General features: G+C 37.6%; 1 protein-coding gene across 3 annotated transcripts in view; it reads left to right on the top strand.

Annotated features, from left to right (window-relative positions):
- The window catches only part of GDPD1 (glycerophosphodiester phosphodiesterase domain containing 1), a 58,378-nt gene that overhangs the window by 13,520 nt on the left and 27,755 nt on the right, over nt 1-17,103 (top strand). For 2 of the 3 annotated variants that reach the window (XM_075561512.1, XM_075561511.1), the window contains exons 2-3: nt 2,414-2,456; nt 14,226-14,361. In XM_075561512.1, the coding sequence (XP_075417627.1) occupies nt 2,414-2,456; nt 14,226-14,361 (179 nt within the window). Of the gene's footprint in view, nt 1-2,413; nt 2,457-5,532; nt 5,641-14,225; nt 14,362-17,103 lie in introns of those variants that run through there. The other variant, XM_075561513.1, reaches the window with a different exon arrangement.

Raw genomic sequence — 17,103 nt, 5'->3', positions numbered from 1 at the left:
TCTTAACTCTGAAACTGGAGGCCTTTCCTTACATTGGCAAGGCCTGCCCTGGCAAGCTGAGCAGTAAATTTGTTCCTTCTGAAGATGAGCTATTCCAAATTAAAAGGACCGCAGAGAGTTAAATCACAAACTCTTTCTCTTAGATCATTTCTGGCCCAGTAGGGAGAAGGTGAGGAGCATTCCTTCCATTGTCCTCCGTTGCTAAGGACCAGAGTAGTGTTTTCCTTCACCACGCAGAACAGCAGTGGTGGAAGATAATGTGGCCCAGTACGCAACTGAGTGAAACACCGCTCAGTCCTGCACCAGCCCCGTGATTAGTTGCTTTGCGATCTACATGGTTTTCATTGGCTGATTCTCATAAATAGAGTGTCAGGCCATTCTGCCTAGACTTTTTAGTCTGTAAACTCCACTGAAACCTATATAGCACCCTAGCATCATGCAAACCTCCACTAACAGGTGGGTAGTGACTGCACATGATGTACACTGGCCATCAATCTAGCCAGGTCTCCCTTGTGGTGAGTCAGCTACCGATGCTTTCCTCTAGTCTATAGTATTAGGTAATTTTATCATTCAGTATTATCACATCTGGATCTGTATTATTTTAATTTTTATTACAGTATTATTACTGTGGTCAGTGGATGTTCACAAATTACTTACTCTTTACCTAGTACTATAGGAATGGCAGCAGTAATAATAATCCGTAATGTTCATTGCTCATTGTAATATTTCATTGAATCTAATATCATGTGTGAGGAGACACAACTTTCTGTGTACTATCAAGAAAGAGAAAATATAGCCAATTAAACTATGATGCACCATTCATTGTAAAATACTCCCTGAATTAAGAAGTGTTCAACAGTTAGCAATTACTTAGGTGATGAAGCATGGCACTTTATGAGTTAATCCATTTGCATAACCCCTGCCTACGTGATAGCTGCTGTCATTATCCTCATTCATCTAGATAAAGAAGCTCAGCCACAGAGAGATAACTTGTCCAAGGTCACACAGACATCAGGTAGATTTGAGACCAGGCCTCCTGAGTCCAGAGTCCTACTTTTAACCATTTCACTCCCCTGCCTGTAGGCAGAAGTGACAAACAATGGCTACTTTTAAGGAATGTATGGGATGAAGGAAGCAAGTACATAATTTGTGCTCTAATGTAATAATGCTGTAGTTGTTTGTGGTTGGGTGGCATCGAGTTGGTTCCACTCATAATCACCCTATGAGGGTTGTACAGCAACAAAGCACCCTCCTCGGTTGTTATGCTTGAGCCCATCCTTTCAGCCATTGCATCAATCCAGCTGAAGGGTCTTCCTTGCTTTTGCTGGCCCTCCACTTTACCAACCATGATATCCTTGATAACATCCCCAAAGTTTTGTCATTCTTGCTTCTTCTAAGGAACATTCTGGCTGTGCTTTCTGTCAGAAAGATTTGTTTGTTCTTTTGGCAGCCCATGGTACTTTAAGTATTCTTCACCAGCACTGTAACCATAGTAAACTAGTAGAGGTATGCACAAGATACTGTGGGAATGCAGAGGAGAGATGGTTTTAATTCTTTGAGGAAGTGTGTGTGTGTGTGTGTGTGTGTGTGTGCATGAATATACCAAGTCTTTATGATAATCAGGTAGTGTAGATTTAAAAAATCATATTTAAGTCTTCTAACCACCCCCTCTCCAATCTGTGGCTATTTTTTGATCTTTGATTCTTCCTGTTGTTGATTAAAAAGAAAAGGGGAAAAAAATCAAAATACCATCACACTCTTTAAAACACTTTTATTTTAATGTGTATCTGTGTCAGTCCAAGTTAACTAGAGAAACAAATTCAGAGACACTCATATGTGTGTAATAGAAACCTTTATATTACAGAGTAATTGTATATTAAGAAAACATCCCAGCCCAGTCAGATCAAGTCTATAAGTTTGATAATAGCCCATATGTCCGATACCAGTCTATAAATTCTTCTTCAGACTCATGCAGCCAGGCAATAATGCCAAATGCAGGAGAATCACAGGCCAGTGGATGGAAAGTCTTGTGGATCCAGTGGCAGTGGAAGCATCTCAGTGCTGGCATGAGTCTCTGTGGTTCTTCCAGCTTTAGGGCTCTGGTTCCATCAGTATAGCTCCATGTGGCTTGTCAACAGGAATGTCTCACAGGGGGGTATGTCTGCCCTCCAGTGAGCTACTTATCTCCATTGTGCTTCCAAATGAGGTCATCAAGCTGCAAACCAATTGACAGCCTAAACTCCACCCCTCCACTCCTAATAGTCTCAAGTTCACACCAGATTATGTAACTACCAAACTATGTAATATATAATAAGCACCAGGGTATCAGGTCCAGTAGGTGTATCTTACTAAATTTCTTACTAAAATAAAATGTTCAGAATAGCTAAGTAAAGGAAGTTTAATATTTTTACAGGTGCTGGAGAAAATTTGGAGAACACAATGACAGCCTTTCAGCAGTAAGTATGTAAAAAGGTACTTAAAAATCATTTATTTTTAAGATAATGATTTGCAAAGTAAGAATAGTATACATGAAACATCCATGCTAGATACTTGTTTCCATTTTATTAAAATAACTTTTTTTTAAGATAGTGTGAAGTGTTATAAAAAGTGCTTGCCTCCTATATACTTGGAAAAAACACACAAACAAACCTAGACCAGAGTTTTAGATTGTCAAAAGATACTATAGTTCCAATGTTGAAAGAAGGCATTTTAAACAAGGAACATACTGTTTATAATGCTAATTAGTCTTGGAGAGAAGAGGAAAAAGGAGAAATTGAAACAACTGTTACATTAGCTGTTGTTTATGAACAAGAATATGTGTTCCACCCTGTACTTTTTATACAGCCTTGAAAACTGGTCGTTTTCCTTTATGGCCTCAAGAACATTGTTCTTATTTTTAAAAAGAAGGTAAAGTGAAAGTGCTTTATGTATAAATTATTGCTATTTCATTTAGAAATTTTTTAGAACACTCAGAGAGCAACAGTAGGAGAGACTGTTTTTTTGTGTCTTTTGTGTCTCAGAGTAGTGATTATGATTGGTATGTGGTAATGGTGAGAATGTTGATTTCTTATCCTTGAGAAATAAAATAGGGAATATGAAAATTTCAACCCAATGAACAATACTACTTATCCACGTTAGTAAGAAAAATAATTCCTTATTTAGTTTTTAACTCATTGTTATATACAAATAATTGAGGCTAAGAAATCCAAAGGCTCTACTCCATATTCTCATTCTGTCTTAAGCCCTATCCTGTTTGTATTTTTCATCCTTTACCAGTGCTTTCATAGGATGCCTTTTGACAGTGATTGCAAATGTCTCTTACAGGTTTAAAAATTTAAAAATCTTTCTTTTTGTCACAGACTGTAATAGAATGCTTTAATTTAAGTTGCTTTTAATTCTTTTCTATACTGAGCTTTTATATGTTTAGGTATCTATAGCTAAATGTGGAGATAAACCACACACATACAGTTTCCACTCAGACACACACACACACACACACACACACACACACACACAATGTCAGTTACCTGTTGGCTGGGCTAGAAGGGAAATTATGACAAGGGAAAAAACTCCTCATAACTTTAAATGATTTTAGAATTTTGGGGTGTGCTTAAAGTACAATACAATTTTTTAACCATAAATTTTTAAATTTTTAATTGGGTAGTTCCCCAATTTATAATGGAGTCCCTGTGTGGTACAAACCATTAAAATGCTCAACTGATAACCGAAAGGTGGGAAGTTTGGCTTCACCCACAGATGCGTTAGAAGAATGACCTGGTAAATCGACTTCTGAAAAATCACCCACTGGAAGCCCCATGGAGCACAATTCTCTCTCACAGGGTTCAAGAGTCTGTTAATGTTCTAGAAATTCTCAGTAAACACAAAGTTAATGAATATTGACTAGGACTCCTAGTGGAAATATAGGGTTAGGTTCACCAGCCAATCAATACAGAATTGTATGTGTGTCTCTGTTTAGAGATACTTTATTTAATATAGTTGATTCATTAACATTAACCTTGTGGATTTGCTCATGATAAAAAATTTACCTAACATACTTAATTTCTCTGTAAGGCGCATGATGACCTTCTTGCACTTAGGGACAGTAGACAGCTCTTCAGTACTGTGCTTTGGGGACATTTGGAATAGCAAGATTAACAACAAAAAAGTACAAATACAAACCACACTAAGTAGACCATGAAAAGGACACTGCAACGTGAAGCTAAAATAAGAAGGCATAGCATCTCTTTGTTCAACCATAGCTGGGAATCTGCTTTTCAAAAAATTCACATTTTCTGCAGGTCTACTACTTCCCCCCAAATGGAAAAAGCCCCTCTGGACAGAGCTTTTGTCGTGTGCATTTTTCTCACTCTGCCAGCATCAAGCAACTTGATTCTAGTGCACTCAGTGGCATCTTCTGGGAAGGTTCTCTCTAGTCATAGTGAATTTTTCATAAAAAGTTTCCCTCAAACCTCATTTTTTTGGATGGCCAATTTAAGAGAACAGCGCGCAGCTGTGAAATTTTGTTTCCTGCTCACAAAAAATGCCACAGAAACTTGTAATGTTGAACATAACTTACAAGAACAGTGCTCTGGGAAAGATTCAAGTATTAAGGGTGGTTTTATTGTTTCAAAAAAGGTGAAATGTCAATTGATGACAGTCCGCGCGCTAGACTTCCATCAACTTCACGGACAGAAGAAAATGTTGACTTGTCGTGTGTTTGAAGCTGTACCACCAGGTTAGACTGTTGTTCAAGCTTTCTATTTAAAGGTTCTGAAAACATCATGTGCAATAAAAAACAGGCCTGATTTGTGGCAGACGGAGAACTTGCTACCACGACAATGCTCCGGTTCAGGCAGACATTTCAGTGTGCCGGATTTTGGCAAAACAAACAAAGTTCCTCTCTTGCTCCACACACCTTACTCACCTGACCTCTCTCCTTGTGACTTCTTTTTGTTTTGTGAATGAAGAGGGACCTGAGAGGACAGCGGTTTATCAATGTGGAAGAGGTAAAGGAAAAAAACATGGGAGGTGCTGTCAGCCATGCAAACAAAAGTTTGAAAAATATTTCCAAAAATGGAATCACAGATTTGACAAATGTATTACGTGTAATGGAGAGTACTTTGAAGGTGATAACGTGGTTTTGTAAAAAAAAATTTACATAGCTTTTGGGGGCGGTTTTTTCCAGTTTTGGGGGTACCCCCTCATATGTCTATAAATTACTACAGTGGTGCTGCATATTTTGGGGTTGTATACATTTAACATCTCGGCAGTAAGCAAATTTGCAGTATGGAATCAGTGCAGATCAACTATGTGTTATTTTGTAGGCTTTTCTCCATATTTTTTGTTAAATTTTTACCAACTGTCCTTTTCTGTAGGTCTGTAGATGGTACATTTGAATAGATCACAAATTTTTTCCTTGAAATACGTTTCTTTTCAAAGAATAATAGTTAATTTATATAAATTTTACTTGCTAAATACAACATTGTATTTTTCATTTTTGTTATTATATTGATAGTTGCCATCAAGCTGATTCTAACTCATGGTAACCCAACATGTGCAGAATAGAATTGCTCAGTAGGGTTTGAAGGCTGTGTTCTCTTGGAAGCAAATGCCCTGGCCTGAATTCAGAGGTGCTACTAGGTGGGTTCAAACTGCTAACCTTTCAGTTAGTAGGCAAGCACTTAACCATTTGCACTATCCAGGGACTCTTCCCTATCATCATCAGTTCTGAACCTGTTGTATTCAAACAGCAACTACTGGAGAGTGCCAGTCTTCTTTAGCTACCGTATGGTAGCTGTCAATAACTTAAAAAATTTTGTATTTTTGTATGTGTGCAAGTTTTTTGATACTTCAGATGAAAACTCATGTTATTGCAAATGTTTATTAGATATATTTATTTATAAGCTTGCTTGTTAGTTGACCAAAATTATTTAAAAGGAAAATCAATAATGTTTTCATTTTAACCTCTTAAACGTTTTTTTTTGTTAGTAATGTGGTGGGTTTTGTTTTTGTTTGATTTTTTAGTCATAACTTATTGTTCTGTGAGCTCTCTTTTTACTTATTTTTAAATTTGCTTTTCATATGATGAGATCATTGCCTTACATTTTATTTTAAAGACCTTAGAAGAATATATAGGTAATCCCTGACTTGGAATAGGACTCTATTCTGACAACTGTTCTGTAAATGGAATACCTCATTTCATTATTAATGTCTTTTATTAGTAGTAGTTTTGTAAATCTGATCTTTTTTTGTCATTGGGGTTGCAAATATTACATCAGAGAATAATATTAGTAAATATGTTCAGCAACATTTCATGTAGAACAAATTTCTAATGGTAAGATGAATGAAAAATAGACAGTCTCAAGTACATTTCATGGTGACTCAAACATGCTGCAAATCAGGGTCTACCTATAAAGTATGATTTCCTTTATCAGCAGAAATGAGAGTAGTGTCAAGATGTAGGGGAAAAGAAATGAAATGGCATTCTTCTTTATTCCTGATTTAATTTGCTAAGAATAAGAGTAAATATTTCTATCTTTTTCATTGCTAGAATTTGATACTAGTCAAATTATGCAGAAGTTTATTGTTGTCGCTTGCTTTTAAATATCTGCTTCATGAATAATAAAAAATGTTTAAATATATAGTTTTTAAGGTACAGATATAAAAGTACAAATACAAATATTATACTGTAAGAATAGTGTGGTGACTGTGTCTGACCTCCTCTGACTTCACAAAGGGAAATGAGAATCAAATTCAAGATTAGTGAAACATCAACTAAGTCTACATGGAAGAAGCGTACCAGCCTGTGTGCTGTCTCAAATCCAAGGATTGTAAATAATAAAAATCTGAAGGAGGAAAAGTATCAGAGCTTAAATTGTGATGTGCAGAAGGCACAGTGGGAGCCCAGAGTCCATTTGCTGGGTGAATCCCCTCTGACCATAGTTGAGGGGTGTGAATAGCTTTGTTATCAGACAGAGCATTGTGAAGCCGATTCTTTATCTACGCCTCTGCTGGGTTCATGAATTCATTGCAATGGCCACACAGAACTCAGAGACCAAACTCAGAGTTAAGGGGTTTAATGAAGAAGTTAACAGGTTACAATTTAGTATTAGAAATGCTCAGTATACCATTCTTTTGGTCAGGAACACCTCTTCTCAGCCATGCCAGCTAGCACACCTCTGGTACTGGCCTCTCAGCGGAGTGGTGGGACCTTAGCCTGTGCCCTGCTCAGGGAAATGTTACAAAGCTCCTTTAGTACTGCCAATAACTGCCCAAAGGGCAGCCAACCCACCATAAACTTGAGCCTGGAGGCACTAGCTCTGTAGGTACACAAACTTAGCTCCTCCAGTTAAGTGGCTGGAGGCAGCCCATTTTGTAAGTAAGCGCCTTGCACTCAGCTTTACTTGCTCTCTGGACCAGGAAATCCAACACTATGTCTCATGTTCTTGATGCTGCTACCGTTCCTTTGGTGCAGTAGTTCTGTCTCCAGGTTCAAGAGCGTTCAACATCAGGATCAAGGGATCCACAAAAGGTGATTTTGGCCAACTTGGTTCATTTTTCCTAGTAATGGTGAGAACCCCCCACCATTTCCTTATTCTGATTACACCCAGGACATGACAAAATCAGCCAATCCCCATGCTAAGAGCTCTAAATCTTTCACTCCTAACTGAATCATATAATCCTATCAGCATCTACCTCCATCTTCTCTTCGCAGACCACTCAAGAGAGGAGGAAATACAAAGGTTGACGCTATAGGAAAACCATATTAAGTAAGTCACTGAACCACAAATCCACTATAGAAGACAGATACTATGCTTAAGTATGGTTTAACTTTTGTAGAATGAGTAGTTGAGGGAAAGATACGTAAAAATATCACAAGCTAAAACTTGATCTTTTATAAATATTTAGATATCACAAAGCATGTATTTTGCAATGGAGAAGTGAAAGACTAGAGAGTATGTAAATAATGTGTGTGGGGAGTAGTGGCTAAGAAATTGGGAAGCATGGTTATTTGGAAATTGAGACACTATTGTTTTAGTCACCTAATGCTGCTGTCATAAAAATGATCCCACAAGTGGGTGGCTTTAAAAAGCAGAGATTGATTTTTACACAGTTTGGGAAACCAGAAGCCCAAATTCAGGGCATGGCTCTAGGGAAAATTCTCTGGCATTTCCTTGTGTTTGTCTTTGCCATGTTCATCTCTATGTCTGTTCTGTACTTTTTCCCCTGTACTTTTTATAATTCAGATGTGATTACATTTGGGACCTACCGGGTGCTATGGGTCCTTTTGATCAAAGTCTAAATACATCAGATGGTCTCCAATGTTAACACATGAGAGTAGTTTTTGCTGCTTTTAGCAAGCAGCAGAAAGATACCAGAACAAGTGGGGGTTCATTTGCACATCTCCTGAACTAGAAAAAATTGCATGGAAAAGATGAATCTTTCACAGGCTTCCCAATTTGTGCTGCGGGTGAAGGTCTTAATATGTGGACCTACCTCTGCCAGCCTCCTTGGCCAGGTTGCCCTAATTAGTTGGGCTGAAAATTTATGCTAAGTAATCCCACCAAACATCATAGCTGAGGAAAGCACAAGATCCCTTAGCTGACCATTTTTATATGCCAAAGCTCACGTGACATGCCTCGTGGGCAGGCAGTCAGTCTTCATCACAACCCCCGAGGCTTAGTTAAGATCAACTTCCAGGCCATTCCTCTTAGTTGAGTCAACCTCACTCACATGCCTCAGCTGTGGTTCTACTCTCAGAACCAAGACCATAGGCCAAATCATTCACTGCAAAGGGGTTTTATACCCTGCAACTCCATGCACGTAATAAAGGAAACCCTCTGTTTCTAGCCAAGATCTCAACTACATGTCTAAAGCCTTATTTTTATTATTTTAAAAAATCATTTTCTTGGGAGCTCTTACAGATATGACATTCCATAGTTCAATCACATTGAGCAGTGCTACCACAAGCAATTTCAAAACAATTTCTTCTTGAACTCCTTGATATCAACTCTCCTTTGTCCCCTCCCTCCCCCACCATTCTCCCAGGAATCCTTCTTGTTTTTTTCTATAATAGTTTTTTTTCCCTCCTATATCTTACACAATCCGATATATCCATTCACATATAATTCTGTTCAATCCCATTGAGTGGGGTTATAGGGTCATAAATGCTATCAGCTCCCCATTTCCCCACCATTTTCTACTCTCACGTAACCATTACTCCTGTTACTATTTCTGAAGGGTTATCTATCTTGACTTTAATGTACCAAACGATACATATAAAATGAACATATGCAAATCTAACATGATTAATGAGGTGTAAAACAAATAAAAATCATAATAGTAAGTGAAGGAAATGTTAAAGAACTAGAGGATAGTTATTTGGTTCACCAGTACTGTACTGCACCCTGGATTTATCAACCCTTCCATGTGGCCCTTCTGAGAGAGACTATCCAATTATCTCATAGGTGGGTTTTGGGTCTTCACTACATCCAGGCCCCTTCACATCAATTTGGTTGCTTGGTTTTAAACTTCTGATACCTCTTCCCATCCCGTGGACACCTCATGATCACACTGGCTGGTGTGCTTCTTCCATGTGGGCTTTGTTGCTTCCCTTAAGACCACAGATGCCATAACATAGTAGCTGGCTACTATCAGCTTTCTTCACCACATTTACTTAATGTACCTATTTTGTCTTCAGCAATCGTGTCAGGAAGGTGAGTATCATAGAATGCCATATTATTAGAACAAACCATTCTTGTACTGAGGTAAGAGGCCCAAAGTCCATCTGCTTCTTTGTTGCATTTTGCATATATATACGTATATAAACAAATACACATGTTACATATATATGCTTTCTTCTTTTTTTCTCCCTCTTACCCCACTATTATGTTTCCCCATCGTTCACCTCTCAGTAATTCCTCTCAGATACAATTTGATTAATCAAACATGACCAGAAAAGATACATTCTCCTCACCATCAATTTTAGAACACTTACTATTCGCTTGTACCCATCATTATTGGTTCACTGCTTACTTCTCCCTGTCTCCCCTCCACTGCCCCCAGGAACCATTGATCCAGTTGCTGCTTCTCCTAGATTGCTTAACCTGCCTGTCTTGTATAGATAAATGCATAAATGAATGAATGAATTATATAAGATAGCCACAAGTCTAGCAGGGATCCTGACACAGAGCAGATGAATATCTCTCTGTTAAATAAAGAGAAGGACATGTTATAAAGCATCAGTCCAGTCTCTCTTTCTTTCAGGCCTACATATCCCGGGTCCTGCATACCTAACAACACGTACACCCTTTTTAATCTTCAGCATTCCTTCTGAAAGGCGAGCATCCTAAAAGTCACCATTGCTATTCCTGCAGTCAGGGACGGAGCAGTCTAGTGTTACACCTTTAGACTATCAGTGTGGCCCCTTGTGAGTAATCCCCAACCAGTTCACATGGGTTGCCAAGTGCTGCCCCCTAATCAGAAGTCGACAATCGAGATTCTTTGGGGACTTCATGGTCTCGCTCCCATCACTGGTCAGTTACGCTCTTCTCTTGAGTTTTCCCTCAAGGACCAAGACTTTAATAGATATTTTTGGAGATGCAATTCATTCCATACCAGGAAACATTTGATAGAAGGAAAAAAAAGCCATTTTAAAAAATGAAATATTTGAATTTAAGATAGAAGCTTCATGCACTGTGTCACTAAATTGTACATGTGAAGAAAGTTGAAACGACAGATATTTTGGGACTTAAATATTTACCAAAGGGAAATGTGATTGCTATATGGCCAAGGTATGTACAGGAAAACAAAAGGACCTTAGAAATAAATGGAAATATGGTGATAATTGTACCATTCTTCTTGTTATGATTGAACTATTGAATTGTATGACGTGTGGATGAAGTACTAATATAAAACTATTTTAAAAAGAAATAAATGGAAAATGACTTCATCATGTTAGAGTGTGGCTAAAGAATAATTAAGACTGATAAGGAGAGCTGTATCTCATAATGAAATAAAAAGTGGTTTGATGTGGTTTATAAAATGCTTTCACAAACATCATCTCCTTTAGATCATGAATGTGGCTCTTTTACGCCACAGAATCAGGAAACTTTTCATGTCTCAATTTTGGGTACCTGACCCAGGGTCTGTTACTAGTAGGACTTCACAAGTGGCTTATTGAGTGAGATGTAGAATGGGCACTCAAGAACAAAGCAAGATAGTAACAGAAGAGAGATGAACCCTCTCCATAGTAAGCATGGAGCTACAATTAGGAATCCTAAAACACGCACGCGCGCGCACACACACACACACACACACACACACAGAGTGCTAAGGCCTTGAGTACTTAAAATCTGGTTCTTAAGGGCTAATAGAACTAGGTTATTAAAACACGCTGCTTTTGTAAATACCCATAGGACAATTAAGTCCCTGTGGTATTAACATGCGTAGTTAAGAGAAAGAAACAAATTATATTAACAATAGCTGGAAGGGTAAGTTGGCAGACAGTCAAAGTAATTAATCAGTGACCTGGTTTTCATAATTTAAAAAAATGTGGTTCATATAGGCACTTCTTGTTTTATTGCATACTGCTTTAGTGTACCTCACAGATACACATTTTTACTATATTGAAGGTTTGTAGCAACCCTGCAGTGAGTAAGTCTGTTGGCATGCACCAGTGTTCAACAGCAAGTGTTTACTGTGTGTCTTATTTGGTAATTCTCACAATGACTCAAACTTTTTCATAATGCTGTTGCACACTTAATTTGCCACACTGTAAACATCACTTTTATATGCTTGGGGAAACAAAAAAGTTTAAATGGCTTGTTTTATTGGGATAATCAACCTTATTTGCAATGGTTTGGAAACGAACCTGCAGTATCTCTGAGGTATACTTATACAATCCGAACTTTCTTATCTGTGGAATAGAAAAAAATAATTCAACCTCACTGTTATGAGAATTTAATGAGACTCAAATTCTTCAGCAAAGGGTCCATTGTAAATTGTTAGGGTCTATTTATGTGTAATTGTCTATACTCTCTTTAGAGTATGACTTTTTTTTGTTTTGTTATTTCTGGAAATGTAGAAACCTTGGCTTCCCTAAATTTTTTCTTGTGTCTACAATTTGTGTGTCAGAAACTCAGCTATAAAATACCTGCTGTTTTAATTGCAGTACCTGCATATTATAGAAATTTTGAAGGCCAAAGTGATACAAAATTATTCAGTTCTAGTTATTTACATAGCAAATTACAGATAATTTTAGTAGGGTAATTTATATCTTGCTCATTGATTCATTTACAGATGCTGGACATTTTTAAAAATTTCATTGTTACCAAGAGAAATATACAATAAGTGGACAACATTTTTCATGTAATTCTTTTTTTTAAATCATTTTATTAGGGGCTCATATAACTCTTATCACAGTCCATGCATACATCAATTGTGTAAAGCACATTTGTACATTCATTGCCCTCATCATTCTCAAAACATTTGCTCTCCACTTAAGCCCCTGGCATCAGGTCCTCATTTTTCCCCCTTCCTCCCTTTCATGTAATTCTTAAACATTCTAAAAATAGTCTCAATTAACAATAATTGAGACAATATAAAAATACAGAAAAATTCTACCAATTAAACTTTTTGTTTGAATATTTTATTTTAGACTTTATTTTTACTCAATTATGACTTCAATAAACACAAAATTGGCAAAAATGTTCTTTGTTAAAGATAAATATCCTTAGAAGAAAATTTTACATTTTATATTGAGGACCCATGCTTTTTCTTTGTTTTCCTCTAACTGGTAGAGATTAGGATACTGACCGGTGGGGTATGAAAATACACACAGATGGACCTCTGTGAGGTATCAGAATATGAGACTTTAGATAGCAGATGGCCATCAGGATTTAGAGGGTGGGGTGGCTGATGGGATTAGACCAGGGGTCCTCAAACTTTTTAAACAGGGGGCCAGTTCACTGTCCCTCAGACCTGTTGGAGGGCCTGACTATAGTTTTTTTAAAAAACTATGAACAAATTCCTATGCACACTGTACATATCTTATTTTGAAGTAAAAAAACAAATGGGGCAAAAACACCCAGTGGGCCGGATAAATGTTCTCGGTGGGACCACATGTAGCCTGTGGGCCGTAGTTGAGGATGTCTGGATTAGACTATCAGAAGTAGGTAAAGTGTTAGAAAATGGGGAAGTTATTTACTCCAAAGGCAATTTTTCCAGCTTTGTAATTTTATAATCTTTAGCTCTGGAATGGCCAGGCTCCCATCATTGGTTTTGTGCATTTCCCTCAAACCACTTTCTTTTTCAACCAAATGTGTCACCACACATTTGAGAAACCATTAAGAAACTTTTACTAGTAATTACAAAATATATATGTAATAGAGGTGTAGTATTCTTTTTATATCAATTTTAAGTTAACACAAAACAGAAGATACATTTGTCCCATTTGGGACAAATTACAGGCAAACTACAACTCATGACCTACCTAGGGGCTCTGAGGAAAAAAGATGTGGGAACGTATCTGAGATAGTTAAAGTTTATTGTGCCAACTTGGCTGATAAACCACATGTGGGGTTAATTGGAGGGCGGAGGGATAAATGGCTCGGTGAGCCTCACCTTTCTAGTTCCTAGGTCTCTTGCTTTCTGATGGTTGGACCTGGGTGCAGCTGCCTTAGCCAGTTCCCTGCTTCAGCTGGCAAGGCTCACTTCCTGCAAACCAACCTTGAGGAGAAGCCACATGGACCTATCCCGATGCAACCCTGGGTGCTGGAGCAGCCGCATGGAGACCCCTGCCAGCACTGAGATGCTTACACGTTCACTGATTCGGCTTTCCTCCTGCAGGCGGTGTCATAGTGTGTGTTTTGTGAAATGGAGGAGGACTTTGTGGATTGGTGTCAGGCATATGGGCTAATACTCGACTTGTGGGCCTGGACAGCACTGGGTTGGGATGTTTTCATGTGTACACTTACCTTTTATATAAAACTCTCTCATACATAGGAGTTTTTTGTGGATTTGTTTCTCTAATGTACCCAGACTAACGCAGTATCTCCTTAAAGACCACAGTTTAGGAAACTCAATGGGATAGTTGTACTCTGACACAAAAAGTCTTATGAGTTTGAATTAACCTGATAACACACAACAACAATGTAACCTAAGTGCTTACTTATATTTCAGAATTATTAGTATGCTTATCATTATTCTACTTTTTATCTTCTCAGTGCAGTTACAATTGGAACTGATATGCTGGAATTGGACTGCCATATCACAAAAGATGAACAAGTTGTAGTATCACATGATGAAAATCTAAAGAGATCAACTGGAGTCAATGTAAACATCTCTGACATCAAGTACTGTGTAAGTACTTGTTTGAAATAGGTGACAGTTTATTTGGTTCAGAATAATGATATAAATTCGTATGAGTCCAAGTATAAGAACGGACCCTTTAAAAAATCTGATTGTAATGTGTTATATGCTAATTATAGTAAATACTGAAAAAATAAGGAAAAGTAATACTTAATTTAAACACAGAGAAAACATTGTTTTAATAGAATACACTTTGTGTTTGTTTGAGTTGTAATCTCACTGTGTATTATGCATATTGTTTTTTAAACACATTAATATTATAGTCTGAAGGGTATTTTTCATAAACATTGAAAATCACTATAAATTATCTCATTGAGTAGATATATTGTTGTTTTTAACCATTCTTTTGTTGAACATTTGGGGATTGTGGATTTTCACTATCATGTACTATACTGAGCATCTTTACGTGTAAATTTTTTTCTATTATTTACTTTAATATACTAAAACCAAACTCATTGCCACCGAGTTGATACCAAATCATACCGATCCTATGAATTTCCAAAAACTTAACTCTTTACAAGAGTAAAAAGCCCTGTCTTTCTTCTACGGACCCTCTGGCTGGTAGTTACAAACTGCTGACCTTGCAGCTTATGTAAAAAACCAAACTCATTGCCATCAAATCATTTTGACTCATAGTAACCCAACGGAGAGGATAGAGTTGCACCTCTAAGTTTCCTCTAAGTTTAGAGTAGAAAGCCTCATCTTTTTCCTAACGAGCAGGTGGTAGCTTTGAACATCTGACCTTGTAGTTAGCAGCGTACTGCTTAAGGAGCCCTGGTGGTGCAGTGGATTAGCAGCATTGGGTTGCTAACTGCAGCTGCTCTGCAGGAGAAAGGTGAGGCTTTCTGTTCCTATAAGGCAGTGGCTCTCAACCTTTCTAATGCAGTTCCTCATGTTGTGGTGAACCCCCCAACCATAAAATTATTTTTGTTGCTACTTCATTCCTGTCATATTGCTACTGTTATGAATCGGGCGACCCCTGTGAAAGAGTCGTTCAACTCCCAAAGGGGTCACTACCCACAGGTTGAGAACCGGTGCTATGAAGATTTACAGCCTTGGAAACCCAAAGGTGCAATTCTGTTATTCCTACAGGATTGCAATGAATCAGAATTGACTTAATGGCGATTGAAAAAAAAACCTTGTATACAGTTAATCTTAAAATATAATTATAAATACATTTATAAAATACTTTATTTATTAAAGGTATTTACCCAAAGATAAATTTTCTCTGTACAGTATTTAAAATTAATTCCTTATTAAACTCACAGAAGGGAAATTATTGAGTAAAAAGTTGCGAATATAGTGTCTTAGTATCTATTGTAATACTATAAAAACACCTAACAACAATATATACTGCAATTTGCTATTGTTAGCTTGAGCTCTAATGGCGTAGTGGTTATGCTTTGGGCTGTGATCTTTTCTGAAAGATCAGCAGTTTGAAACACCAGCTGCTCTTCAGGAGAAAGATGGGATTTCTACTCCTGTAAAGAATTACAGTCTCAGAAATCCACAGGGGGCAGTTCGGACCTATCCTATAGGGTCGCTAGGGGTCGGCATCACCTTAATGGCAGTGAATTCTTATTGTCAGTTTGTTTTTTTAAGAGTTTAAAAGATGTCAGAATAATTCCAATTGTGCTGTACCTTTGCCATTACTGGACATTATAATATCAAAATTTTACTAATTTGCTAGATGAAATTTTATTATGATTTTTTTGAGTACTAGTAAGTTTAAGGATATTTCTCTGTGATAGTACATTTTTCTTTAAATGGTTGATTCTGTATATTTGCCTATTAAAATATTTAAAGAACAGAGTTTCTTTTTCGTAGGCAATAAAAGGAAGGTCATTATGGGGAATAATTTACTAGTCAGAAGGTTGTAAGGAGTCCTCATAGTGCTGTAGTTTAGTTACTAACTGAAAGATTGGTAGTTTGGACCCATCAGCCACTCCATAGGAGAAAGTTGTGGCAGTCTACTATTTATAAAGATATATAGCCTTGGAAATCCTATGGGGCAGTTCTGCTCTGTCCTATGGGTCACTCTGAGTTGGAGTCAACTCAAGGGCAATAGAGGGTGGGTAGAAGAGGTTTCTCTAAAGGGTGTTGTATGTAAACATGTAGTGTTTTTTCTTTTATGTTTTGAGGAAGCAAATCTTTATTTTCTAAATGTAAGCTAGTAAAGCACTTTTATTTAATTTTTGTTATGTGTGAGAAAGAGATTTTTATCGAGGAGTAGTTGTCTATCAAGACAACATACCAGCACAGTCCAGCTCAAGTCTGTAAGTCCAGTGCTAGTCCATGAGGCCCTCTTCAGACTCACGCAGTCACAAGCACTGATGCAGAATGCAGGAAGATCATTGGTTGGTGGGTGCAGGGTCTTGTGAATCCAGTGGCAGTGGCAGAGCTCTGGCAGCAATCAGGGTCAGCCATCAGGAAGGTGAAGGCAGAGAGAGAAGGGAGGTGGGGGGTTGTCCCAGGACCCTCCTTATGAGAAAGTCACACTCACAAGGAGGCACCATCAAGCTGTGACCAGACTGATAGGTTGAACACCACCCCTATACTTTTATATATCTTCAAGTTGACATGAAATCATGTAACTCTCCCAAAAACCACTCAAGAAACTAAAATTTCATCATTTAATCTCACTCTCGTTGGCAAAGGTCTGTCTGCCTATGAAAAAGCTGCTTTTATGACAACATTGAACTGCCATAGGTTGAGACTTGAGATGCTATAATT

This window comes from Tenrec ecaudatus, chromosome 10, assembly GCF_050624435.1.
Source record: "Tenrec ecaudatus isolate mTenEca1 chromosome 10, mTenEca1.hap1, whole genome shotgun sequence".
NCBI lineage: Eukaryota > Metazoa > Chordata > Mammalia > Afrosoricida > Tenrecidae > Tenrec > Tenrec ecaudatus.
This window is presented reverse-complemented; position numbering and strand designations above follow the sequence as displayed.